Raw genomic sequence first — 25,879 nt, 5'->3', positions numbered from 1 at the left:
TAAATAAATAAAATAAAATCTTCAAAGTATACACTTTGATAAGTTTAGACCTATGTATATAACTAGGAAACTATCACCATAATTAAGATAGTGAACATGTCCATCATCCCCAAAAGTTTCCTTGTCCCCCTTTCTAACCCTTCCCCATCCCATTGCAGGTAACCACTGATCTGTTTATATCACTATAGATTGGTTTGCATTTTCTAAAATTTTAAATATATGGAATCATACAGCACATACCCTTTTTTTGTCTGGCTCTTTCATTCACCATACTTACTTTGAGACTTATTTATGCTGTTGTATGTATCAAGTTTATTCTTTTTTTTAAAGATATTATTTATTCATGAGACACACACACACACACACACACACACACAGAGGTAGAGACATAAGCAGAGAGAGAAGCAGCCTCCATGCAGGGAGTCCGATGTGGGACTCGATCCCAGGGCTCCAGGATCACACCCTGGGCCAAAGGCAGACACTCAACTGCTGAGCCACCCAGGTGTCCCTATTCTTTTTTTTTTTTTTTTTTTTTAAGAAATTTTATTTTTAAGTAATCTCTAAACTCAACATGGGGCTCAAAATCACAACTTCGTGATCAAGAGCTGCATGCTCCACCAACAAAGCCAGGCAGGTGCCCCTTATGTGCATTCCTTTTAATTAACTTTTTAAAATGGCTGATTTGTATTCCATTGCATGGCTGTACCTGAATTGGTTTAGCGATTGACCCAATGTTTGCTTCTTTGACTAGAGAAATCTTGACCAAAGCTGAGAGCCCTAATGTTGTTGGTCTAGTCACCCTGGGTTCCCACGAGGTCCCCTGCATGCTGTGAGCCCTGTCTTCAGCCCTTCCCAATCTCAATTACCTTCCAGTTAAAGAACACCAGGAATACATGTGTATTCGTTTCCTAGGGCTGCCATAACAAATTACAATGATATAAAACAACAGGAATTTGTTCTGTCACATTTCTGGAAGCCAGAAGTCTAAAATCAATGTGTTGGCAGGGCCACTTCCCTCTGAAGGCTCTAGAGAAGAATACCTTTTTTCACAATCCCAGCTTCTAGGGGCTCTAAGCATTCCTTGGCTTGTGGCAGCATCCCTCCCATCTCTGTCTCCATCTTCACATGGTCTGTTCTCCTGTTTCTCTGTGTGTCTTCTTTTCTGTCTCCTTAAATCTTTTTTTTTTAAATTTTTATTTATTTATGATAGTCACACAGAGAGAGAGAGAGGCAGAGACATAGGCAGAGGGAGAAGCAGGCTCCGTGCACCAGGAGCCCGACGGTGGGATTCGATCCCAGGTCTCCAGGATCGCACCCTGGGCCAAAGGCAGGCGCTAAACCACTGCGCCACCCAGGGATCCCTCTTTTCTGTCTCCTACAAGAAAACCTATTATTGAATTCAGGGCCCATCCTGATCCAGGATGGTCTCATCTTGAGATCTGTCCTTTAATTACATCTGCAGACTGTTATTCCAATTAAGGTCACTTGACTTCTCTGGCTTCCTTTGCCTCTGCTTTCCATAACTCCTCCTACACATGTGGTCCAATGATAGACCCAGGTTAAGGATCAGTTTCTTCCAGCTTCTAAGCTAAGTGTGATCCAGGTGCAATAAAGAGCATCTCCACAGCCCTAACTAGCTCTCCTAGAATAAGCCCTTTCTTACTTCCTCATACAAAGAAGTCCCATGGTTCCCTATGGTGTGCATTACTCCTTGTTTTGACAAATATTAGACCCAATTTGTTCAACTACAGGTGCTAGATTGGGCTGACCACCCCTTCCTCCAGATATGTCCACCCAGAACCTCAGAATAGTGGTTGGCCAAACTGGAAGGTCCAAGGCTGTGGCAGATCCTCTTTATCTGCCCCAGCCTGAATCACGTTTAGCTTAGAAGCCAGGATAGATTGACCTTTACACTTGGTTTGTCATTGGATCAGCTGTGATGGTGCAGCATAGAAGGCAGAAGCGAAGGAAGCCAGACCAAGGTTGTGACCAAGAATAGGCACCCACCTGGGTACAGAAGGCCCTTGTCTGCCTTAGTCACCACTGATTCCAGTTCCCGGCATGTAGTAGGTCCTGTTTAAATACTTAGTGGATAAAAAAAATAAAAAAAAAAAATACTTAGTGGATAAACAAATGAAAACACCAGACCTGATTTTTTTTCTCTCTCGTTATTTCTATAGCAGGGGTCCCAATGGAAAAGCTGGCAGCCTATAGCTCATCCAAGGCGGCTCTGACCATGTTTTCAGCAGTCATGAGACAAGAGCTTTCCAAATGGGGAGTTAAAGTCTCTGTCATCCAGCCTGGAGGCTTCAGAACAAGTAGGTGTCTAAGCCCAAGAGTGTCATCTTGAAAGGGATGCTGAGAGTCTTTTGTTCTGAAAGAGTTTAAACTGAACCCCTCAGCGCTTGGCCAAAGAGGGGTTGGGATGGATGCGCCTCTTTTAAGAATAAAGGAGCAGGGCCCAGTTTCTTCAATATATGGTTGCTCTCCTGTATTCTTCCACAAAGGAATTAAGTTTTGATGTCATGTGTTTTTCAAACACTATCCTCTCTTCTCTGAAAAATATAACCCACTCCCTTTCTACCCTGGAAGGAGATGGCCACCCTCTCCTCTCACCTCTCTGAATTCCTGAACTCTGAGCAGATGCAGACTACCCCTGTGGCTCGGTCCTTAGCTCTGAGTCATCAAACATTTAATTGGTGATTTAAGTGAAAATGTGAAAAAGCATGCCTATAAAAAATACGAAAAAGAGGGGGATCCCTGGGTGGCTCAGCGGTTTAGCACCTGCCTTTGGCCCAGGGTGTGATCCTGGAGTCCTGGGATCGAGTCCCATGTCAGGTTCCTGGGATGGAGCCTGCTTCTCCCTCTGCCTGTATCTCTGCCTCTCTCCTTCTCTCTCTCTCTCTCTCTCTCTTTCTATGTCTATCATGAATAAATAAATAAAATCTTTTTAAAAAATAAGAAAAAGAAAATTAGAGAGAAAAAAAGCATGCCTAATAAAAGACCACAAACTGGAAAGGTTTGCTAACACACTAGAAGAACCTTGAGGTCTAAAAGTTAACAAAACCAACAAATCTGAAAGAAAAACTGAACTTTTGTCTTGAAGCACTTGGCAGCCTGGGTACCACAGAGTTGTCCTGGAGAAGCATGGGTCAGTCAAGGAGTTGTTCTGGTAGGGAATCAGAGAAAGAAACCAGGGCCACTCAGGTTGTCAGGCTAGACCATCGCATAGGAATGGGGGAAAGAGGAGGCTTTGAGAGAGGTTTCCAACCTAGAGACTTCCTGGACGGGGAGGAGTGTGGAGCAGAGGTGATAGAATGGGACAGTGGACCAAAGATGATACCAAAGGTGACAGACTGAGACACTGGGATAGAAGGTGTGCACAGAAGAAAGCTGGCTGACAGGTAATGTAAGGCAAAAATGATGAATTTGACTTGAAACCTGGTAGGAAGGTTGAGGATTTGATGACACAGCCAAAGAAAACTTCCAACACAGAACAAAAGACTCCATTTGGACCAGAAGGCGACCCTGCAGTTAATTATAGTTTTGAGGAGTCCCCAAAATTGTTAGAGCTGATATTTTGGGGGACCTGATCTTCTCAAGTGCTAGTCACTTTCCATACATCATTTCCTGATTGTGTTGCTCTTAATATTATTATTAATATTTATTTTATTTTGGGGGCGCCTGGGTGGCACACTCAGTTAAGTGTCCAACTCTTGATTTCAGCTCAGATCATGATCTCAGAGTCCTGAGATCAAGCCTGCATGGCACTCCCTGCTCAGCATGAAGTCAGCTTGAGGTTCTCTCCTTCCTCTGCTCCTCCCCCACTCATGCATGCATGCACGCACACACTTTCTCTTTCTAAATAAAGAAATAAAATCTTTAAAAAAATGATTTTATTTTTAAGTAATCTCTACACCTAATGTGGGGCTCAAACTTTCAAACGCAAGACCAAGAATTGCATGTTCTACTTACTGAGCCATCCAGGTGCCCCTTATTTTTATGTTTATTTTTTAAATGTACTTATTTGTTTGTTTTTAAAGATTTTTAAAAATTTTAAGATACTTTCTACATCCAATGTGGGGCTCAAACGTACAACCTTGAGATCAAGAGTCATGAGCTCCACTATCTGAGCCAGCCAGGAGCCCTCCCCCATTTTTAAAAATTGAGAAATATATCTTATATACACATAGTTTAACAATAACTATAAAAACTCATGCACTCAACATCCAGATCCAAAAAATAAAGCATTGTGAGCACTCAGAAGCTCCAGTGTCATTTCCAATTCTAGCCCTCCCCTTCCTTGACATGTACCTACTTTCTTACTTTTTGTAAGAAAACAATTGTTCATTTGCTTTTCTTTTCACTGTTATATCCATCCATAAATCCCCAAACAATTGAATTTGGCTTTACTGGCTTTTGAACTTTGAATGAAATCAGCCTGCATGTGTTCTTTTCTGTCTGGCTTTTCTCATTCAACATTATGTTTTCATGATTCATCTATGTTGTTTGTAGCTATAGCTAATTCATTTTCATTGCTATACGGTATTCTGTGAGCATGCCACAATTTTTCTATTATTTTTCTTTTTTAATTTATAATTTTTCTATTATTGATGGAATATTTGGGTTACTTTGGGACAGTTACGAGCGATTCAGCTATGGACTCTTTGGCACATGACATGTACTGCGGTGTACATGTAGGTGATTTACTGATGACACATTCCCAAGAGTGGAATGACTGGATTATGGAGTTTAATTATCTTCAGGATTATTTTTTAAAGATATTCATTCATTCATTCATTCATTCATTCGAGACACACACAGAGAGGCAGAGACATAGGCAAAGGGAGAAGCAAGCTCCTTGCAGGGAGCCTGATGTGAGACTGAATCCCAGGACCCTGGGATCATGACCTGAGCCAAAGCCAGACACTTAACTACAGAGCCACCCAGACACCCCTAATTATCTTCAGTTTTATTGGGTAATCCCAAGCTGTTTTTAAAAATATAGTTCCAACTTATACTCCCATCTTTCTCATATATGTCTTAATCCTCACCACAGCTCTGAGGGATAGGTTTAAGAATTGACATCATTTGCCAGGTAAGGATGCTAATGTGGGGTGGTGATACATACCCCTGTCTGGGTATGTGACACACTTTGGTTGTAGGCAATCTGAAAGCCAGATCCATAGGTGCAGTGCTCCATTCTTTCTTTTATACCAGGCGGCCCTCAGTCTAAAGGTGATTCTGATGGGCTCTTTTAAGGCAAAGGGCCAGAGAGGGGAAGGCTGAGGACTCTAGTTTGGAGAATGATGCTCAAAGCTGGGGCAGATTAAGGATGGGAGAACAAGAGTAGGAATCTTCAGGGAGACAAGGAGAGCTTCTGAAGACATTCAAGGAGACATACCAGATATTTTAGTTCTTGTAAGAAAAATAGCTAAAACATATTCCATGATTAGCAGATTTTAAGCACCTTACATATACAATCTCACTGAATCCTCATCTGTGAGATAGGTATCATAATATTCCCACCTAGTAGGAAGAAAACTGAGTCTCAGAGAAGTTAAGAAATTTCCCAAGCCATAGAGTAGTATGAGTCAGAGATGGGGTTTGGATCTAGGTCACCCTGACAGATTCATTGTGCATAGCCCCAAAGTGGCAGGGGATGGATGGGTGGGTGTCAAAAGTGGCAGATGAAGGTTGAGAAAAGTGTGGTGACTTTGTCACCGATAAAGGGAGCTTTGGAGACTCTGCACAGGGTACCACAGAAGTGGTTAGAAAGGCCATGCGGGGTGTAGAGAGGGAAGAAGTAGAGAAGAAAAGGGATCCCTCAGCCTGGAAAAGAGACTGAGGGAGAGGTAGCTGGAGGAACAGTGGTTCAATGGAGGAATATTTCGTTCAGGACCCAGAAGCCTCTAGAGCAATTGTTAGGGTAATCAATTCTTTAAGTGTGGTCTTGTGCCTTCACGAAAAAAACTGAGCAATTGAAATCTATTTGCATTTCTGCAAGTATAATTGGATATCACTGGCTTACATTTCACAACTAGGCTCCCTCACTGACCTGATATCCTGGAATCCCCCAAACTAGTGAACCAAGGCTCATTCCACAGCAATCCCAGAGCAATCACACACTTTGCAGGAGGGAGCTCGGGGTGCTGCATTCTTTCTGGAAAGTAATCTGCCAGGTATTCAAATTCAAAATGCAGGTGCCTTTTGACCAGGTAACCACATTGTGGGAGCTGCCTGTAGACTAAAAAATGCTGAAAGATATATATACATCTCAGAGATGTATTGTGCAGGGCTATTTATAGCAATGTCAATGGAGATGTTGAAGCCTGGGAATGACTGAAAAGTCCTTTCAGAGAGAAGTGGTTGCCTAAAAGCTGTTCAATGGGAAATTTCTGCTGCTCTGGTTTAAATCTGTAGCCATTGACTATCGGAGGCAGGTCTGTGATTTATTACTAAGCAAACAAAGAAGCAAATTTTTGGAAAACATGTCAACTATGATCCTTTTTGGTTTTTGTTTGTTCTTGGTAATATAAAATTAAACAAAGGCTTCTGTGTGTATATATGTTTGTATGAACAAGGAGAGAATATAGAAAGACACACAAAACTGTAAGTTACCATGGAGCAGATTAATTTTATTTTTATTTATTTATTTATTTTATTTTTTATTTTTGGAGCAGATTAATTTTAAAAGCATATACATCTCCTTATTATTTTATATAATGAGCAGGCATTGCTACTATATTTTAAGGTAAATATATATAATTAAATTGTATATGATAAGTAATCATTGCTTCTATATTAAATGTTGATATATTTAATCACATATAATTTATATGTTAAAATTTAAATGTATACTTAAATTATACTTATTATATATTGCTTAAATTATATTTATTAAATAGATGATAGTCAATATTGTATATTTAATTTTATATATAGAAGAGGTTTCACTTCTCAATTAAAATTATATATAGATGTATATATGTATCTGCATATATATGCATGTATATATTTTTATATATATTATATTGTATATATTACCTTTTATATTGTATATAGTAATCATGAAAATGAATGTAATAGAATGTTTGCGGCAGCACTATTTTTTAAAAAGAGATTTTATTTATTTATTCATGAGAGACATAGAGAGAGAGGCAGAGACACAGGCAGAGGGAGATGCAGGCTGCCTTTGGGGAGCCTGATGTGGGACTCTATCCCAGGACCCTGGGATCACGCTCTAAGCCAAAGCCAGGCGCTCAACCACTGAGCCACCCAGGTGCCCCAATTGTGGCAGCACTATTTGTAAGAGTCCCCAAATGGAAACAACCCAGATGCCCATCACAGTATAATGGATAAATAGTTTATGACATGTTTATACAATGGAAAACTGCAGAGGTGGGAATGACCACACAGTATATGGATGACTCTCACAGCGGGATGTATGATTTCATTTACATAATGTGCAAAGCCAGGCAAAACTGATCTCTTCTGTTAATTGGGACAGTGGCTCCTGGGAAGAGGGCTGGGAGTGAGGGCTCCAAGGCCGGTTTGTCTTCTCGTTCTGCAGCTGGTTGCATGGGCTCTTCAGTTTGTGGAAACCCAGTCATGTGTGAACTTTTCTGTATGTATGTTGAAAAAATATACTCAATACCATTTAAGGCACATTAAAAAAAAAAAGAAGAAGGCATTTGGGAACGGCTGTCCTTTCCAATTCACAGGGGCCTGCTTCCCTGGTAGAGGATGGATGTGCTGATCTAGCCTCCCCAGTACCTGAGCCTCCCTTCTTCTCACACCACAGATATCGCAGGCACAAGTGAAATGTGGAGTAAGCTGGAAAAGAACATCCTGGACCACCTTAGCTCTGACGTGGAGGAGGACTATGGCAAGGATTATATCCTCCAGCAGCGGAATTATCTGAAGTCAATCAATATAAAAACCAACACGGATATATCCCCTGTGCTCCAGGACATCCGACATGCCGTGTCTGCTAAGAGCCCCTTTGCCTTTTATGCACCGGGGGCATTGGCTTATTGTTTGCTCTTTTTTGTTTCCTTTAGTCCTACTGGCATATTTGATTATTTTAGCAAAAAATTGTGTGAAGTTAGAGGGAGTATGCCCAGAGCACTCATTAAGCAGCCCTAACTGAAGAATAAGCCATATGGGCAAATATGTGGGAAATGTTAGTCTTGAAATGAAAGGGAAACTTGAACTTCCCATTAAAGTTGTGGTTTCCTGGGGCGCCTGGGTGGCTCAGTCAGTTGGGTGTCTGCTTTCAGCTCAGGTCATGAGCTCCAGTCCTGGGATTGAGCCTGCAGAGTCAGGCTTCCTCCTCAGTGGGGAGTCTGCTTCTCTCTCTCTCTCTCTCTGCCCCTCCCCACTGCTTGTTATCGCTCTCTTTCAAATAAATGAAAACTTAAAAAAAAGTAGACAAAGCTGTGGTTTCCTACCTTGCGTTCCCTGTGAATTCTGTTGGTTGAATAGGACTTGGTGGTGAGAAGGCTGGTGGGTAGAAATGACCACCGTGAAGGGCATTAATTGAGTGCCTACTCTGCATGGATACATTTCAGATATTCTCTCATCCAGTTCTCATCAGAGAACCAAGGTAGGTATCTCCACCCCTATGTAACAGGTAAAGGAATTAAGGATCAGAGAGGGTAAGTTGTTAGTGCATTGTCACATTGCTGGCAAAGGCAGTTAGAATTGAAATCCAGGTTGGACCTCACTGCCTGCCAGGAGAGGAGGAAGAGGAAGAGATGGTGGGAAAAATGAGGTAGAGAAGGAAAAAGAGGAGGAGGAACTGGGCAGGATCACAGTCAAAAGGCGTTTTTTTCACTGTGAATTGATAACCTGCTGTACCTACTGTATACAAGGTACTAATTCCTGTATGTAATCAATGCTCTGTGCACCTCCTCTCCTTTCCTCTACCTGGAGCCCTGGAGATAATAGGATGAGATCTCCCAACTCAAGCAGGGCCCCAGAGGCCTTTTGGCAGACCCACAGCATGTGAGTTGCTGGCTTGGTGTCCATAGTAGCCATCACTTTTACCTCTATCTGAGCATCCCAGAATAGAAAACCCAGCATCATTACCTGGAGAAGCCAGCCAAAGGGAGCAAGGTCAGATACCAAGAGAGGTGGGGTCAAGTTTACCAGGGGGAGGTAAAAGTAGGGGGAGCTGGTGAACAGAGGGGATGTAAAAGGAATTAGAAAAAATAGCAGTTTGACATGAGGGAAGCAGAGGTCCAGACATCGCAAACCTCTCTTTAGCCCCTTTCCTTCCTAGGTTGTGTAGGTTCTTTTTCTATGTTCCAATGTCCTGGAGATTTTAGGGAAATAGATATACTGACAATGCTCTGCAGTTTCCCCTCAAAAGAAAATAATAAGATGGTGAGAGAAATAGTTATGATAGTATTAATATGATAAAGTTTTAATGGCTAGTCATGCCAACTGCCCGGTAGTTCTCCATTGCTTTTGGAGATAACAGTTGTCAAGGCCAAAGCTTTCATTTGCATACTTCAGATGTTGAGAGATTAAAGGGTTTGTATAACCAGAATTTGAAGGAGGACTGAAGACTATGTGTTTCACTATAAGCCTACAGTTCTCAAAGTGATCCCTGGACCACAGCATCAGCATCACCCAAGAACTGATTAGAAATGCAGATTCTCAGGAGCCAATGCAATCATATTTTAGGTTCCCATGGCTCCTGTAACAAATTATGAAAAACTTAGCAGTTTAAAACAAAATGCATTTATTATTTTATAGTTCTGGATGTCAGAATTCTGAAATGGCTCCTATAGGGCTAAAATCAAGTTGTCAGCAAATCTACATCCCTTCTGGAGGCTCTAGGGGAGAATTCATTTGTTGTTTCTTCCAGCTTCCAAAGGTCTCCTGCATTCCTTTGCTTGTGGCTGCATCACTCCAACCTCTGCTTCCTTGGTCTCCTCTCTGACTCTGCTTCCCTTTTATAAGGACCCTTGTGATGGCACTGGGCCCACACATAATCCAGAATAATTTCCTTATCTCAAGATCTTTAACTGAATTGCATCTGCAAAGTCCCTTTTGCCATATAAGGTTACATGGCTGCAGGTTCCAGGGATTTATGTACCATTATCATTACTAGGGAGTTTTATTCTACTGACCACATGCACTGAATTGGAAATTCTGGGAATGGGCCTAGAAACTTGTTTTGTACTGAACCCTCCAGGTGATGCATACCCGTATTTGAGAACCTCTGCTCTAGGCCACAGAGTAAGCAGTCTGGCCACAGAAGGAGGGGGAAGATCTCTGAGGACAGTGAGGGTGGGAGTGGGCTGGAGACATCAGGTTAAGTCCTGAGTGTGGGGCCTGCTTTATGTTCTGATGGAAACTCCATGAGGCTTGCGGCTCCCCAAGCCTCTATTGGTGCTCAATACAGACCCGGAAGAATCTGAGGATCCTGATCAGAGAAGCTCCTAACTGGTTTCCCCCAGGAGGGCTTCCACATTGCCTTGTGGTTACCTGGGAGGGAAGTATACCACAAGGTGGTCTATTTAGCTAGAGAAAGACTGCTAACCTCTTCCCACCACTCCCATCTTGACTCCCTGGGGTCTGGGTGGGAGTGGGGAGGTTTGGAAAAGACTCCAGGCTCCTGGAGACAATAGGGGAAAGAAGTAAGAATGAAGTATCAGGGTACCTGTGGGGCAGGTGGGCATCTGCTGCAGTAGAGGCCACCTGGTGGACAGCCTTAGTCTTGCAGCTGAAGTAAGGATGAGAAATCCAATGGAGCCAAGTGAGTAGAGACGATGCAAATACACCAACCCTTATGAACCCAGATTCTGAGGACAAGAGGAGAAGAGGAGAGAATCTTGTGTGCCACTGCATGTTCATTGGGAAGACCGTGTTTTAAACCAGCAGAGATTGTTACCTGAAAGTATCAATAAGCATTAAAATATATTTCTTTTCTTTCTTTTTTTAAAAGTAGGCTCCATGCCCAATGTAGGGCTTGAAATCATGACCCCAAGATCAAGAGTCACATGCTCTACCCACTGAGCCAGGCAGTACCCCCAAACATATTTCATTTTAGCACAATATTTATAATTTCTCAGAAAACAAGAGAGACAAGTATTACATATAAAACACCTCCAGGCCCTGCCCATGTCTGCCCAGTATTGGTGTCCCTGGTTTACCTTAAGAAACTGGAGAGGTAATGACAGAGGGGAGCCTTCAATACATCCACAACTTGACAGCATGGTGAACAAACAGGTGATTTGACAACAAGACTCTTGGCAAAAAGTATTTCATGCACCCACTTCTGCTCTTCTGCTCAAGGGCAGGATATAATGTACATGTAATACCTGGTCACACAGCACCATACGCAAATTGCATACAAAACCTCACCCACTGCTCTTTAATTCTTCCTTTTCTATATTTTCTCAATGCTGGAAGCAGGAAAGTGGGTGAACCTTACAACACACCCAGGGTAAGAAAGAGGAAATTGGAAAACATTCAGTGAAAATATGATTTCTTTACTACATGAGGAGCTGATAAGTGCCTACAAATAAACTTTACTGTATTATTAGAATGGAACATTACATTTCATCCATTTCATTATTGGTGGTAAAGACCATGTTTTGGAATGCTATTCTGGATGGTGCAATTCTGAGGAAGAATAAATTCATACAAACAGCTCTGTGGAGTGGTGGCACTTTCTGCTCTGTGGAAATCCCCAGTCCAGTGAACCACACAGAGTGGTTCACTCAGGGGCTTAGGACAACTGCTCTGGAGTGGCTCAAAATAAAGTATTTCTCTACCCATTTGTCTTGTACCCCAATATTTCCCTCCAGGATCTCAGGTTTGGGGATGACATGGCAGAACTGGATGGGTGTTTCTGAGTCCTGGTTCATTCCCAGCTCAGAATTCACATCAAGAAATAAGAATCACAAGGAAGGGAGATTAGAAACTAATTTGGAGCCTGAAAATAGGGAGACCTCAATATGTTTGTTGTCTGAATTTGCATACTCTGCTGCCTGTTTGGTATTCCTTTTTGGGGGATTTTGTCATTCAAGAGATCCTATCTCTCCACCATAGAGGTAGTCATGTGACCTAGGCTGGCCAATCAACTTATATCCTTGGCTCCAGAGATTGGTGCAGGGGTAGACTCCTGACCCAAGAAGAACCAGTCATGGCTCACAATAGTGGAAGAATTGCTAAGGCAATGGGAAGAAAAGGGTATCCATGTTAACTGAAGCTTCTAGACCCTACCAAGAGCCCACCAACAATGAAGCCAGGATAGAGAAAAATGGAGCAGAATGATGAAGAAAAACCAAGGTCTAATAACAAAGTTTGAGATCTAACCACACCTGTAGATCTACCATTCAGATTGATTTCCAAGTTGGGTGAGCCAATGCATTTCCTTTAAACTATTTCAAGTTGGCTTTCTCTCTTTTGCAACAGAATTAATTCCTAACAAATACACTCTCTAGGGAAGAGTTCAGTGAAAAACAAGGAAAATAATGCTTGACAGAGAAAATAGGTGTGGTTACAGTGTTCTAGGGGAGAGAGAAATTGATGAGACTAAGGAAAATGAGACAGAGTGGGTATTACCATTCAGCGGCCCTCTCCTACAGAAAAGCAATTTTTCTATTAAAATATCTTTTAAGTTTTTTTTTTTTAAGATTTTTTTACACAGTCTGTGAGCATGGTGCCTCTGGAATAAGGTGAAAAGAAAAAATCCTTCCTGAGCCTCATGGTGCAAACCAAATATTTCAGCTGATCACTGGCAGTCCTAAACTGTTGGAATGATGTTTGGCTAGGATAACAGTGTAAGGTACATTGTGTCTAAGTGATAAGACATTCTGTCCTGGTTCATAATAAAACATTTTTACCATATTGCAAAATATAGAGATGACTAAAGTGAGAATCTCAGCTTACCATGGGAAACAGGAAGATTAATAAGCATACAGCAAACTCAAGGCTTTTGTCCTAAATTATTTCACTTTCAGATTATTCCATTCATACTCAGGATGTTCCAGTGACCCTGCAAATTTTACCTGTTTAGCTCTATTTTCTGTGCTTCTTCCTATTTTCATACTAGGTAATGATCCATTGATGGGTATAATATAACCTTTCTCTTTGGCACTGTCCTCTGTTTTCTCTCCTGACTATTCAAAATGAATTCCATAGAAAGTAGGTCCTAACTTGAAACATAGTATACTTTGGTCTGGGTACAATTTCTAGGTAAGACATGTTTGCACAAAAAAATTTCATTGATAAACACAAAATTCACACTTTCATCTTGAATACCCATGGTAAATAGCAAAAACAGTTCTGGAAAATCATCAGAGGTCTATTGGTCTAATGACCAATACATGTCATTGCTATTGTAACATTGGATTTTTTTTAAAGATTTATTTATTCATGATAGACAGAGAGAGAGAGAGAGAGAGAGAGAGAGAGAGAGGCAGAGACACAGGAGGAGGGAGAAGCAGGCTCCATGCCGGGAGCCCGATGCGGGACTCGATCCCGGGACTCCAGGATCGAGTCCTGGGCCAAAGGCAGGTGCTAAACCACTGAGCCACCCAGGGATCCCCTAACGTTGGATTTTTTTGGGGGGGCGGAGGGCAGATGTTGCCCAGCATCTAATTACCTTCCTATTGGAAGCCATTCCCCATATGTGAGAAGTTGGTGGAAAGCAATGCTTTCCTCCAACTACAGAAGCCAGGAGATCTAAATCCTACCTCTGCCCACTTCTCAGCCTCTAGGATTTGGGTATAATGAACAAACCTTATGAGCTTCCTAGGACATGGACTGTTAATTGAGGCATGTGAAGAGTGATGGTGACTGTCTCCTACAATGATAGTTGCGTTTCCTGTTGCTTAGCCTTTTGGAGACATTTGGTCCTGTTAATCAATTTTTCAAGCCTGGTCCTCCAACCTTCCCTTGATTATGTGAAATTAATAAACAAACAAATAAACTTTTTAAAAAGACAGAACTCAGATTCTGTTGCTTGCAACCATAAGCATTCTAATTTACATCCTCTTCTGTGTCCTCCTCATTACCGCAGCGTTTTCAAAGACCCACTCTCAATACATAGCTCCACATCATCATGGGTCCTCAGGGCGAATGGCACCAAGAAGGATATGCACCCTTTACAGAAGGATGGCGCGAGTGTTTTCCCTGTACACTATGCTTAGCCCTCTCCACCTCTCCTGCTCTGTCTAGGGCTCTCTCGCACTTGCACAATGGCAGTAGGATGGGGCTTTAGGCAGGTCCTGGATTTCCATCTCTTCTTTTTGGTTTCTACTGAGAAACATCTTTTAGAATCCCCAGATAGAAGGCTTTGGGCTGTGATGTAAGGGGCCAGGTTGGGAGAGATGAAAGGAAGAGGATTTCAGAGGGATCCCTTTTCCAGAGAGGCTTTTACAAAGAGCTCATGGCTTTACTAGTCTTTCTTTGTTTTAAGATCAAAGGACCACTCTCTCCTCCCCCTGCACAGTGATTTGTTTTTGTTTCATGTTTGGAATACTGGTTAATATTGCTTCAAACATGTCACATTCTTGGTGCCTGAGTGGGCAGGTGGTATGCTGTGGGCATTTTGGAGTTGCACAGGGTTATGAGTGGTATGTGTCCCCTCAAAATTCCTATGTTGAAATACTAATCCCCAGTATGATAGTATTAGGTAGAGTTTTGGGATGTAATTAGGTCATCAGGGTGGAGCCCTTGTGATGGTATTTGTACCTTTATAGGAAGAGAAAGGAGAGAACTTGCTTTTCTCTCTCACCATGTGAAGATACAAGAAGATAGCCATCTGCAAACCAGGAAGTAGACTTTCTCTAGTCATAGGATCTGCCAGCACCTTGCTCTTGGTCTTCTTAGTCTCCAGAACTATGAGAAATAAATGTTAGTCATTTAAGTCACTCAGCATATGGTGTTTGCTATAGCAGCTCAAAACTGACTAAAACACTCTTGGGTTCAAATCTTTTTTTTTTTTTTTTAAGATTTTATTTATTTATTCATGAGAGACAGAGAGAGAGAGAGAGAGAGGCAGAGACACAGGCAGAGGGAGAAGCAGGCTTCATGCCGGGAGCCCGACGTGGGACTCCATCCTGGGTCTCCAGGATCAGGCCCTGGGCTGAAGGTGGCGCTAAACCACTGAGCCATCCAGGCTGCCCCTTGGGTTCAAATCTTGAGTCTGCTGTTCAATAGCTGAATGACCTTACACAAGCTGTTTAACTTCTCTGCATCTTTTTTTTTTTTTTTCTTTTTACTCCAAATATAGGGGCAGTGGTAAGGTTAATCTCATGCAGTTGTTGTGATGATTAAACCGGATAATTATGCAAAGGATTTAGCCAGTGCCTGGCATTTCACATGGGCACAGATGAAGTAACAGAAGTTGTTTAGTTCTCCTTTCCATGGGAGTGCATTTGCCATGGACATAAGTCACATTGGTGTGTCCTTTCCAGGTGGAGGTCAGGAGAGGGGCAGGCCAGTATGGCTCCATGTTTTTATAGCCAGGACTTTAGGAACATTCTGATCCAAATGGAGACTTTCAATGCCAATTGACTAATGCTCCTCCCTCCACAAGGGCATGAGGGAATCTTAATGGACAATGATAAGAATCCCTATTGTCTTCTCTTTTTTTTTTAAGCTAACAATCATTTATGACTTGCTATGTGCCAGGAACCAATTAAATTCTTACAGTAACCCTGTGACATATGTACTATTATCATTTTATTTATTTATTTATTTATTTATTTATTTATTTATTTATTTATTTAAATACTTTATTTATTTATTCATGAAAGACACACAGAGAGAGGCAGAGACATAGGCAGAGGAAGAAGCAGTCTCCCCGCAGGTAGCCTGATGTGAGCCTCAATCCCAGGACCACAGGATCATGCCCTGAACGTGAGGAGATGAAGTGCCCCTCATCTCCATTTTTTAGATACGAAACTAGGCTTACAAGGTGAACTTGCTTAAAGTAACACGTCAAAGCTATTATGTAGTAAAACTGAGTTTTGTTTTGTTTTTAAATTGTGGTAAAATATACACAATATAGGGGTACTTGGGTGGCTCAGTCTGTTGAGCTTCTGACTCTTGGCTTCAGCTCAGGTCATGATCTCAGGGTCATGAGATTAAGCCCTGAGTCAGGGTCCACACTCAGTGGAGAATCTGCTTGAGATTCTTTTCCTCTCCCTCTCCCTCCCACTCTATCCCCCTCCAATCCCTCTCTCTCTCAAACAGATAAATAAAATCTTTTAAAAAATATATATATATATACAATATAAAATTTATCATTTTAACCATTTTTAAGTATACAATTTAGTGATATTTAGTAACATTCACAATGTGGTGCACCAACACCTCCATCCATTTCCAGACTTTTTCATCATCCAAAGGATTGAGCTTTTTAAGCCGAATTTGTTCAACTTTTAATTTGTGAAACGAACTATCACACAGTGGTTGAGAACATAAATTCCTTTGAGGTTCAAATCTCAGTTCTGCCACCGATGAGCTCTGAGATCTTAGAGAAGATACTTGATTTTTCTAGTGCCTCCATACTTTGATATGTACATGGAGAGGGTTGTTATCAATGGTACTTATCTCATAGAGTGGTTATAGTATTAAGTAATTTAATCCATATTAAGTACTTAGAATCTCCCTGGGAAAGGCACACAATAAATATTAGTTATTATTACTCCATACTGCTACCCATACTAATTATAGGGTGCTATGATAATGAAGGTGGGGAGCTAGAATATGCACATCGTGTGAAGGAATGAAAGATGATGCCGTGCAAAGCGGGCTTGGGCTTGAGGTAATATATTGCTTCCTGACATAATGTTGATGGGGTTTCACTAGGCCACTAAAATCTCTGCTGTTGAAAGGCAGTAAGATCTCTACCACTAGATAACTAGGTAGCCCGAGCAGGACACTGATAATGCATATGTTCATCTCTACCTGGAAAGTGGGCTCCTCTGCAGACAGAGAATCTAGGATGATCTGGAGAATGCAAGCCTGTATAGGTAACTTCCTCAAATCCCTCTCCTCCTCTGGACTCCAGGCCAGAAATATAGGACTCACAACTTCCATGCCACCCCTGTCCTCCTTCTACAGCAAGGAATAATTTTCAGAAGATGTTAAAAATCTCATACAAATACCCAATGAACACACATCAGAGTTTTATTTAACTCAATGAGAGGGCCAGTGGAGAACCAGAGAATCAGCAAAACCTCTGGCTTAGCCACAAAGAAAGACTTAAATAAATACCATCTCTCATTGAAGGAAGGTGAGAGGGCAAAGAAAATTTGAGGTCAACGGGAGCTAATTTTTCCCTCATCCTAGACAGATGTTCACTTGTTCTTCCTAATTTGTGATTTCATAGATAAGCTCCAAGGCTTCAGGGCTCTTTACCTCATGTTGATGGGTTGTTTTGGCTGCATTGAGGATAAAGTTGCATGCTAAATGTGTGAAGAACTTGGAAAGGGATGGGGAATTAGTTTTTAGTTATGATGGGTTCGGCTAGTGGACTTACAGAGATGTATGGTCCATCCATCTAGTAAGCGGATCTATTGTAATCAAGAGAAATGGAAAGATTAGGACCAGGAGGAGAAATAATCATTCAGTGTTACCTATGGTATGTCAAGCTTCATTGAAGCCCATTGGAAGCTGTCAGAAAGTGTCTCTCCCAGTAGGATCATGAGACCTTCTCATATTACTGTGTAATGAGTTTCCTAAGTGAGCTATAGCAGAGCCTATGTTGCTCTTCTAATAAAAACATGTCCATCTTTATTAAGAGAGAAGACTTAAGCAGTGTGTCCATGTCCTTTGTTCTTTCTTATAATTATGCAGTGTTTAAATTGTCAAAATTTCCTTCTTAAAAATTATACTTGACATAAATGCTATGCAGCATTGGGGGAAAAGATGGTTCACCCATGTTTCAAACAAGGCCAAAAGGACGCTAATTCAGTGTCGTTTTGGTATTTTATTTCTGTCCTGAGTGAAATAATAAAAGGGACAGAAGATTTTACCTCTAAAGACAGCTATGAATGGACAATTGAAGAAAAACACACGGAGGCGGAAACCAGAATCTGAGAAGGTAATACCTGGCGTCATGATTTGTATGCAGTAAAGGAAAAGGGGAAGATGCGGCTCATCTTTCTGTCTTGGTGTCCTGTGATTTCTGCATTGTTAACCAATAATGAAATTCCTGCCTTATTGAAGTATGGAGACAACTCCACCTCTAGATTCTGAAGCAACAACACAGGGTGAACAGCTGTGGGAGGTAAGAGTGGGTCCAGAATAATGAAGACAGCCCTTGTCTTCCCAGAACTCACTGTGTGGTAGACAGTAATATATCAAGACTTTCTTTGGACTTCAGTGTCCACAAAGACACTGAAAATGAGAGAGCATTGGTATGAGAAACAACCTAAGATTGAAGGCAAGAAGATTAAAAAAAAATCCTTAAAAAAATCCTTGCACATACTAATCAAAAGTAACTTGGTGTAGCTATACTAATATCAGACAAAGTAAGGTCTAAGGGAAGAAGCATTTCATACATTATCTATTTCACACACTCCAATTGGAGCCCAAAGATTTCTGCTCTGTGACTCCTGGCTGCTCTGCCTTCTCTGATCTGCCCAGTCGACTTTATCCACCCAACCCATACTGTTAGCAGGAGGGGGTCCTGATTCAATATCAAACCCTACCTTTTCTCTTTCATCTCTCATCCATGGCATTAGCAGTTCCTTCTCCCCACTCAAGTTTTTCCTGAGCTCCTACCTTGTGTCAGGCATGGTACTAGGCATTGGGGGACGTATCAATTGGATTATCAGGGGAAACAAGTCAGATAGATTCCTGCTGTCCTGGGAAATGACAGTATGATGGGGAAGACATATATGCGGCAACTCAACAAATGGTTGTTTGATGGGAATGTGTAATCAGTACTATTAAGTGTGAGTACCTAGGGAGCTCCAAACACCAATAGCAAAAGATTCTTGATTTTAGCTGTTTGGTACCAGGGCTCCATCCACTACGCCAACCACCAGTGACTCTTCTGAAAAGAAGCCCACAAAGAATAACGCCTTGACAGGGGGCCCCAGGAAGTGTCAGAAGGTAATAGCTCTCCCCTGACATCGTAGGCTGCTAAAGTCTCTCTAACTCAGATGTCTGCTGCTCCTAGAGTCTTGAGAAGTGACAAGTCCCCATCTGGCAGCTGTTGGGGACAAATGATGCTGCCGAGCTTGATCTTAAAGTCGGCCCCAATGTTGGGGCTCAGTACCCAGGTTTACAAGCCCTGGACCACAGGGAGGAGCCTGTGTTTTGGTCTGAGGTGACAAATTACAGAATCCGTTTCATCTGGGAATTGGTTTGGAAACACCAAGACACAAACCAGTTGGCAAAGGACCAACAAGGGGTGAGTGGATGATGGAACTTGGGCACAAGAGCTGTGACTGATTTTACACTGTTGCTACAGGTGGGATAAAAGGCCTCAATGAAAACTGGCTCATGCTTTTAGGCTGCCTTCCTTCAGACCTACTCAGAGAAGCCTGTAAAACTTTGCTACTACCTTCTGGGACCTTAGGACCCTGAATTCAGCCAAAGCTAATGTCCCTTCCTGTCTTCCCCAGGCTAAGTTTGAGGATGGATACTAGCTTCTATGGGGCCTTTTACAGATTAGTAAACAATTTAACATTGTCTGCCAGATAAACACAGTCCCAAGGATTCATAGCTTGGTAAGGGGTCTGAAGGCTGATTATCACACCAGTCTTACTGCCTTAGCAAGGTATGGTGTGAAATGCACAAGCTGCATAAGCATGCATGTCAGCCTTGCCCAGCTTTATGGCCTCCAAGGATAGTTTCCATCATCCCTTCCTTGGAATGCATCTTGGAATGCCCCAGGTAGTGTCAGACTCAAGAGGATGAGCAAGTAGCATCTGGAGAAGAAAATGTAGCAATCAGCTTTGACTCTACCTCCCTGCATGGTCTTCTGCTCAGGGGGCAGCAAAAATGATTTTTGGATCCTGAGCAGCAATTTATCAGGTAAGGAATAACCACATAGACTCTGAGAAGACTACCACCAGAAGGCAGGGCAAGCAAGTCTGGGGTTCTAAAGCCCAAACTAACATCCATGAGTGGCTGCTCTTACCTCTTGCCTTGCCATCCTCAACGTCTTGCATGAGGCAGCCTAGCAGGCATTTCTAGTGAAAGAGAATGAGGTCACTGGGATTGGGTAGACAAGGAGAGAATGGGTGGAGCAAGATGCTGGAAGCATGTAGAAGGAAGGGGGCAAATGTAGAGGGGAGGGGCTCGACAAGGATAGAAGAGTCAGTATGAGAGATGGGGGAAGGTCGTAGAGCAGGGAGATGAGGAATCTTGGCTGGATAACATTTTACCTTTTCTAAGTTGTTAGTAATCAGAATGCTAAAGGTGCCAAAAGTTTAGAGTGGTTTTGGAAGACATTTGGGCTGAGAACAAACGTTGAGGAGAAATTAGATGTAATCATTTCTAACAGAGATTTTAGAAATTGAGGTTTTATGTATGATACACACACACCTCAAGTATATGGTTCAATGAATTTTTTTTTAATTTTTAATTTTATTATTTTTTAAATTTTTATTTATTTATGATAGTCACAGAGAGAGAAATAGAGAGAGGCAGAGACATAGGCAGAGGGAGAAGCAGGCTCCATGCACAGGGAGCCCGATGTGGGATTCGATCCCAGGTCTCCAGGATCGCGCCCTGGGCCAAAGGCAGGCGCCAAACCGCTGCGCCACCCAGGGATCCCGGTTCAATGAATTTTGAGAAATGAATGCACCTGTTTAGCCCACACTGGTGAGAGTAAGAATCAAGCAAGATTCACTTTTGTCCCTGTCCTATACCATTTGTTGGAGACTTTACCTTTTCCACTGAATTGCTGTTATTATCTATATCAAAAAGTTACTGGCCATAATAATTGGATAATATGGATCTATTCCTGGACTCTCTTCTATTCCATTGATCTGTTTGTCTATCCTATGCAATTGCCATACAGTTTTTATTTTTCTCTTCTTTAGTCTTTTATTGGATAAATTTTTTTTGACCTCTTCTTTTATTTTTTAAAAAAGATTATTTATTCATGAGACACAGAGAGAGCGAAGCAGAGACTCAAGCAGAGGGAGAAGCAGGTTCCATGCAGGAAGCCTGACGTGGGACTCGATCCTGAGTCTCCAGGATCAGCACCTGGGGCTGAACGCGGCACTAAGGCTGCCCGATAACACTTGTTTAAATGCTGGGCTTAGAGATACGATCTTTTTTTTTTTTTTTTCCAGAGATACTATCTTAATTTGAGTTCCCTAGAAGCAGACCCTTGGATGTGGATTCAAGTGCAGGCAGTTTACTTTGGAGGTGCAGGAAACTCTTGTAAGGGAGTGATGAGAAAGGAAACAGAGGAAGGAAACAGCCAATTAGCTGATCAAACACGTCAGTGAAGGCAACTGCTGGGGAGATTCTCCAAAATGGTGTTAAACCCATACCTCCAGATGGCCCCTCCTTAGTGGTGGTGGGGTGTTTTGATACCAACTCTGATCAGGGCTGGATTGAGGCTGCTCCCAGGAGCCGCAAAATCTCTGGCACTCCCAGTGGGCTGTGCCCAGGCAGAACACGGGAGAGCATTTTCCCATAAAGTAAAGTCCCATAGAGAAGTGGATCCAGTTGGCTGGAGATGTAAAGAAAATGGGTAGGGCCGGAGTGTCTGCACCAGCACAGACACTGCTTACACCACTCATACCTGCTTGCACTCCACATTAATTCTCTCCATCCTGTCAGTGCTTCTTCAAGGTGGTGGCGAGTCACCATGTGACTGCAAAGCTTACAGTCAGAGGATGAGTGAGACAAATCACAGTCCTTGCTGCATTATTTCCCTCTTCTACCACTATTCTAGAATCCTTGGTCACTTGGCAGAGCTTCTAGAGGTCTCAGTTGCTTTTCCAGTGAGGCAACTCAGAGCTTCCTCTCTGAAAACTGCAAACCTTTGATTACCAGGCCCTTGCAAGGTAATGGTGCACACAACTCCCATTTGTTGTTTTCCCTGGACATGGGGGCACCAAGATGAGACCTGGTGAGTTCCTGAGTACCATACATCCCTCACCGTGTCCCCATTCTGCAACAGCAACCTGTGAAACAGTCCATGAAAATTACTCCTGCTGATAGAGGGAGTCTTTCCTTTGCTTGCTGGCCTCCTGCTGAACTTACCCTTCTCATCGTGACGTGAGCCGACGTGCCTACACGATGAAGTGAGGAGAGGCACTGGAGCATAGCACTGGGCTCCTATGGACCTTCTGACCATATGTCAAGAGGATCATCTGCTTCTGGACTGCCACTTACTACAGGTAACTGAAGTGGGGGGAGCTCCTGTACCTCTGACGAAAGAGGATTCATCTTAGTGATTGACCAGAGTGTTGAAACAAAGGAGAGCTGTACAGTCAAGAGTTGGTCCCAAACTTTTAAACTCTTCAGCTTGAAGCTAATTTCTTCCTAGGACCCTTATCGGGGAAGTTCAGTGAAGAAGGAACTTTCCATTTTTCCTCCTCCCTTCCTTTCTTAGGAAGGAGAACGTTTATTCCTTCACCAGGGAAATGAAGAGTTGAGTTTATATTAGAATTTTTATACTCAGAGTTGATTTAAAATGAATTGGGAGTTTGGGGGAATAAGATCACACTAATTCTTATTTATTTTTTATTTTTAGGTAATTGCCACAACCTTGAGATCAAGAGTTGCATTCTCCATCAGCTGAGCCAGCCAGGTGCCCCTAATTCTAACACTTTGAAGTATTAAAGCCAATAAGCTTCTGGTGTGCATAATTCATATTCATAAGTAAGCTTTTCTTAGCTTCCTAATTTTTACTTCTTCCCACCTTTGATTTTTTTTTTCTTCCCACCTTTGAAATCATTGGTATCTACTTAGTGACCTTGTTTTTTTTTTGTGATCTCTGCATCCATGTGAAGCAAGCTCAGGAAGACTTCAGGCATTTCTTTGTTCTGCTCTTCTGCTCTCAGGTATAAAATTTGGAAATACTTAACTTCTCATTTGAAAATTAGTGTCAATTCATGAGTTTTGGAGGGTGTTTTGAAGTCCTCTGCTATTACCCAACTATCTCTGCCTCAACATGAAGATGAATGTTCCAGCCTTCCTTTTTCCATTGAGGTTTCTGATCCAGTAGGACTTGCTGGATTCCTGCTGGAGGAGTTCAGGTGCTCCTATCAGTTTTGGTAGAGACAATAGTAGCAACCTTAGAATTGCACACTTGGCCACTTGGACTGTAATTTCTAAAAATCCAGATGTCAACTTTTCAGAATCAAGGGGATCCAGACCATAATCTGTTGAGCAATTCTTCTGAAGGTGGCTACAATGTTATCACAGTCCTATGGAGGGATGGGCCAGCCAGCAACCTAACATTCTGGCATTATTTTCTTCCCTTGAAATTTCTCTTCAGCAATATCTACATTGTCATTTATCCCATTTGACGGATTTCTCTTGGCTAATTCAGAGAAACTTTTTTTCCTCCTTCCCAATCTTGCCATCCAACTTACAAGGGCAGGATGGGGGGTGGCAGAGGGAATTATAGGTATTTAAAAAAAGCTTCTCAAATGTAGTGGCAGTCAGAGAAATGCAAATAAACGCCGAGATGCCATACTTGTGCATAGAAGACTGGCAAATGTTCTAAAGTTGGTATTTCACTTCCATATTGCTACTAGACAAACTACAACCAAACTTAGTGGCAGTGCCCTTAAGATTCTGGAAATCTCTCTTTTAACAAAGTCTAAGAGACACACACTCTACTGATGTCTTCTGACATATCAAAGTCAAAAAAGAGTTTTAGAGCTGTACCCGACCTGGACAGCTTACTTCAAAATTTATCCTGAGACCGAATTTTACTGACAACACTCCACATTTGATCTCTGTAGTTCTTATTTTGACAACCTTTTGCTTGCTAGGAAAGGCCAGCCTGGCTCTCAACATCCTCCAAACTGTGCTACATAATTCAACAGTTCTGTCATTTATGTCTGTCTTGTATTTTATCAGAGGCAGCTATTTGTCCCTTTTAACGTTCTGCCTGCCAATTTCCCCAGCCAGATCTTACAGATGTGGTGGGTCCTGGAGTTCATTTCTGGGAAGAACCAGCCTCAGATGCTTTTGCATCTTCCATCTGACAGAAATGAGTAGAATTTGGTACCTGGATTAAATAAGAAGGGAGCAAGTGGTTCATCACAAACTATAGGTTTTATATTTAAGACCTCTTGGGGGAAAACAGTGTATTCTACTTTATTATTCCTGGGGCTTGAAGATTTTGAATTTGTGAATATATGCCCGCAGACAGAACGATCTTACAAAATCTCTGAGGAGTCCAATAGGTGTTACATAGATTCTCAGAGGAGTCACTAAATATGTTCATGCGAGGTTGGGTAAATAGAAAATTTTCATTCCAGTTATCTATGAAACACCTATTTTTAAATAAATCCTTACATGGGGCCGGGGGGGGGGGGGGCGTGAATCCTTGGGTGGCTCAGTGGTTTAGTGCCTGCCTTCGGCCCAGGGCATGATCCTGGAGTCCCAGGATCGAGTCCCGCATTGGGCTCCCTGGATGGAGCCTGCTTCTCTCTCTGCCTGTGTCTCTGCCTCTCTCTCTCTCTCTCTGTGTCTCTCATGAATAAATAAATAAAAATCTTAAAAAAAAAAAATCCTTGCATGAGGAGTGTGGGGTTAGAACCAGAGCGGGACATAGTCCCTGCTTTCAAATTGGGTAATATTTTATAGAGTGATCTCAATAAGTGATTACATAGTTATATTCCACATGAGCACTCATTAAATAATTTTTTTCTTGCTACCATAGATTCATATGTACATTCTTTCTTAATACTGGGACACTAATATTGAGAATACCCTATCTACAAAATTAATCTTTTGTGTTGAACACTGATGTGAACCTAACTTATATCATCTGTAAAAAGCAAAATTTAAAAAATGGGAATAAATTAAAATGTCATTATACAATACAGATACTATGTGTAAGTAGTACAATAGGGTTCTGAAAGATTATTTGGAAAAAAGTATGGTCTTATTTTGGAGCCAGGCTATATTTTCTGCCTGTTTCCCAATGCTATTCTTTTGCTTTCCCCTACAGGGTGACATGAGAGCAAGCATGGTCTTTGAGGTTAGTAGAGCTACATTTAAATCCTGGATCTAGTACTTAAAAGCTATGTGGCACTGAGTGAGTTACTGAATGTCTCTGTAGCTGTTTCTTCATGGGTAAAGCAGAGTTGCTACTTTATAACCCCTGCCCATAATTCAGTGGCAGTAAGAACTGGCCAAATGTAAGAACTCAGTGTTTGTTAAACAAATGAATGTCAGAACTACTGCTGGCACATGGCTGACATTTAAGGGCAGGTTCCTTCCACAGGGCTGTCACAGTGGTTATTCATTTGCAGAGTATTGCTTTATTTTCCTTCGGGCAACATTATGGTCCAACCATTGTCAGTGCCCTTCTAGATTAAGTACCTGATAGGATCTCCAGTGGTCAAGTACAGGTTTGTGCTTCCCTCCTGATGTAGTTCAGGTTTTCTGATATCACTGCATCCAGAATCTGGATACCATGGAATACAGGTCTGTGGGCTCAACTGCAGACTTGTTCCTATATTACTCTCCATTTTTGACTTGTGGTATCGCCATGAGGTTAAATGAGAATCTGAGGTAGGAGTGGAGAAGTGTCAGGTTTGAGGACAGGATCCATCTAACAGGGATGTTATATTTGAGGAGATGATCCACAATGATCAGGGCAGAGGTCAGACACAGGGATGTGGGTGTGAGAGCCTGCTGTGAGTGAGAGAGAAGTCATGTGAAATCATAGTCTGCCAATATTTGT

At 42.0% G+C, this 25,879-nt stretch overlaps 1 protein-coding gene and 1 long non-coding RNA gene across 5 annotated transcripts in view; both read left to right on the top strand.

Annotated features, from left to right (window-relative positions):
• The window catches only part of HSD17B2 (hydroxysteroid 17-beta dehydrogenase 2), an 87,196-nt gene extending 73,224 nt beyond the window's left edge, over positions 1-13,972 (top strand). For 2 of the 4 annotated variants that reach the window (XM_038538187.1, XM_038538184.1), the window contains 2 exons: positions 2,181-2,318; positions 7,805-13,972. In XM_038538187.1, coding sequence (XP_038394115.1) covers positions 2,181-2,318; positions 7,805-8,148 — 482 coding nt within the window. In that variant the 3' untranslated portion in view covers positions 8,149-13,972. The remainder of the gene's footprint in view (positions 1-2,180; positions 2,319-7,804) is intronic. The other 2 variants (XM_038538185.1, XM_038538186.1) reach the window with 2 other exon arrangements.
• A 2,590-nt stretch (positions 13,973-16,562) lies between these two features.
• On the top strand, positions 16,563-24,483 carry LOC119871934. Its single transcript, XR_005360019.1, has 3 exons — positions 16,563-18,265; positions 22,130-22,349; positions 22,706-24,483. It is a non-coding gene; the product is annotated as an uncharacterized LOC119871934 (long non-coding RNA).
• Positions 24,484-25,879: the final 1,396 nt, after the last annotated feature.

This window comes from Canis lupus, chromosome 5, assembly GCF_011100685.1.
Source record: "Canis lupus familiaris isolate Mischka breed German Shepherd chromosome 5, alternate assembly UU_Cfam_GSD_1.0, whole genome shotgun sequence".
Taxonomy (NCBI): domain Eukaryota; kingdom Metazoa; phylum Chordata; class Mammalia; order Carnivora; family Canidae; genus Canis; species Canis lupus.
Note: the sequence above shows the minus strand (reverse complement) of the source record. Positions and strands in the feature narration are given on the sequence as shown.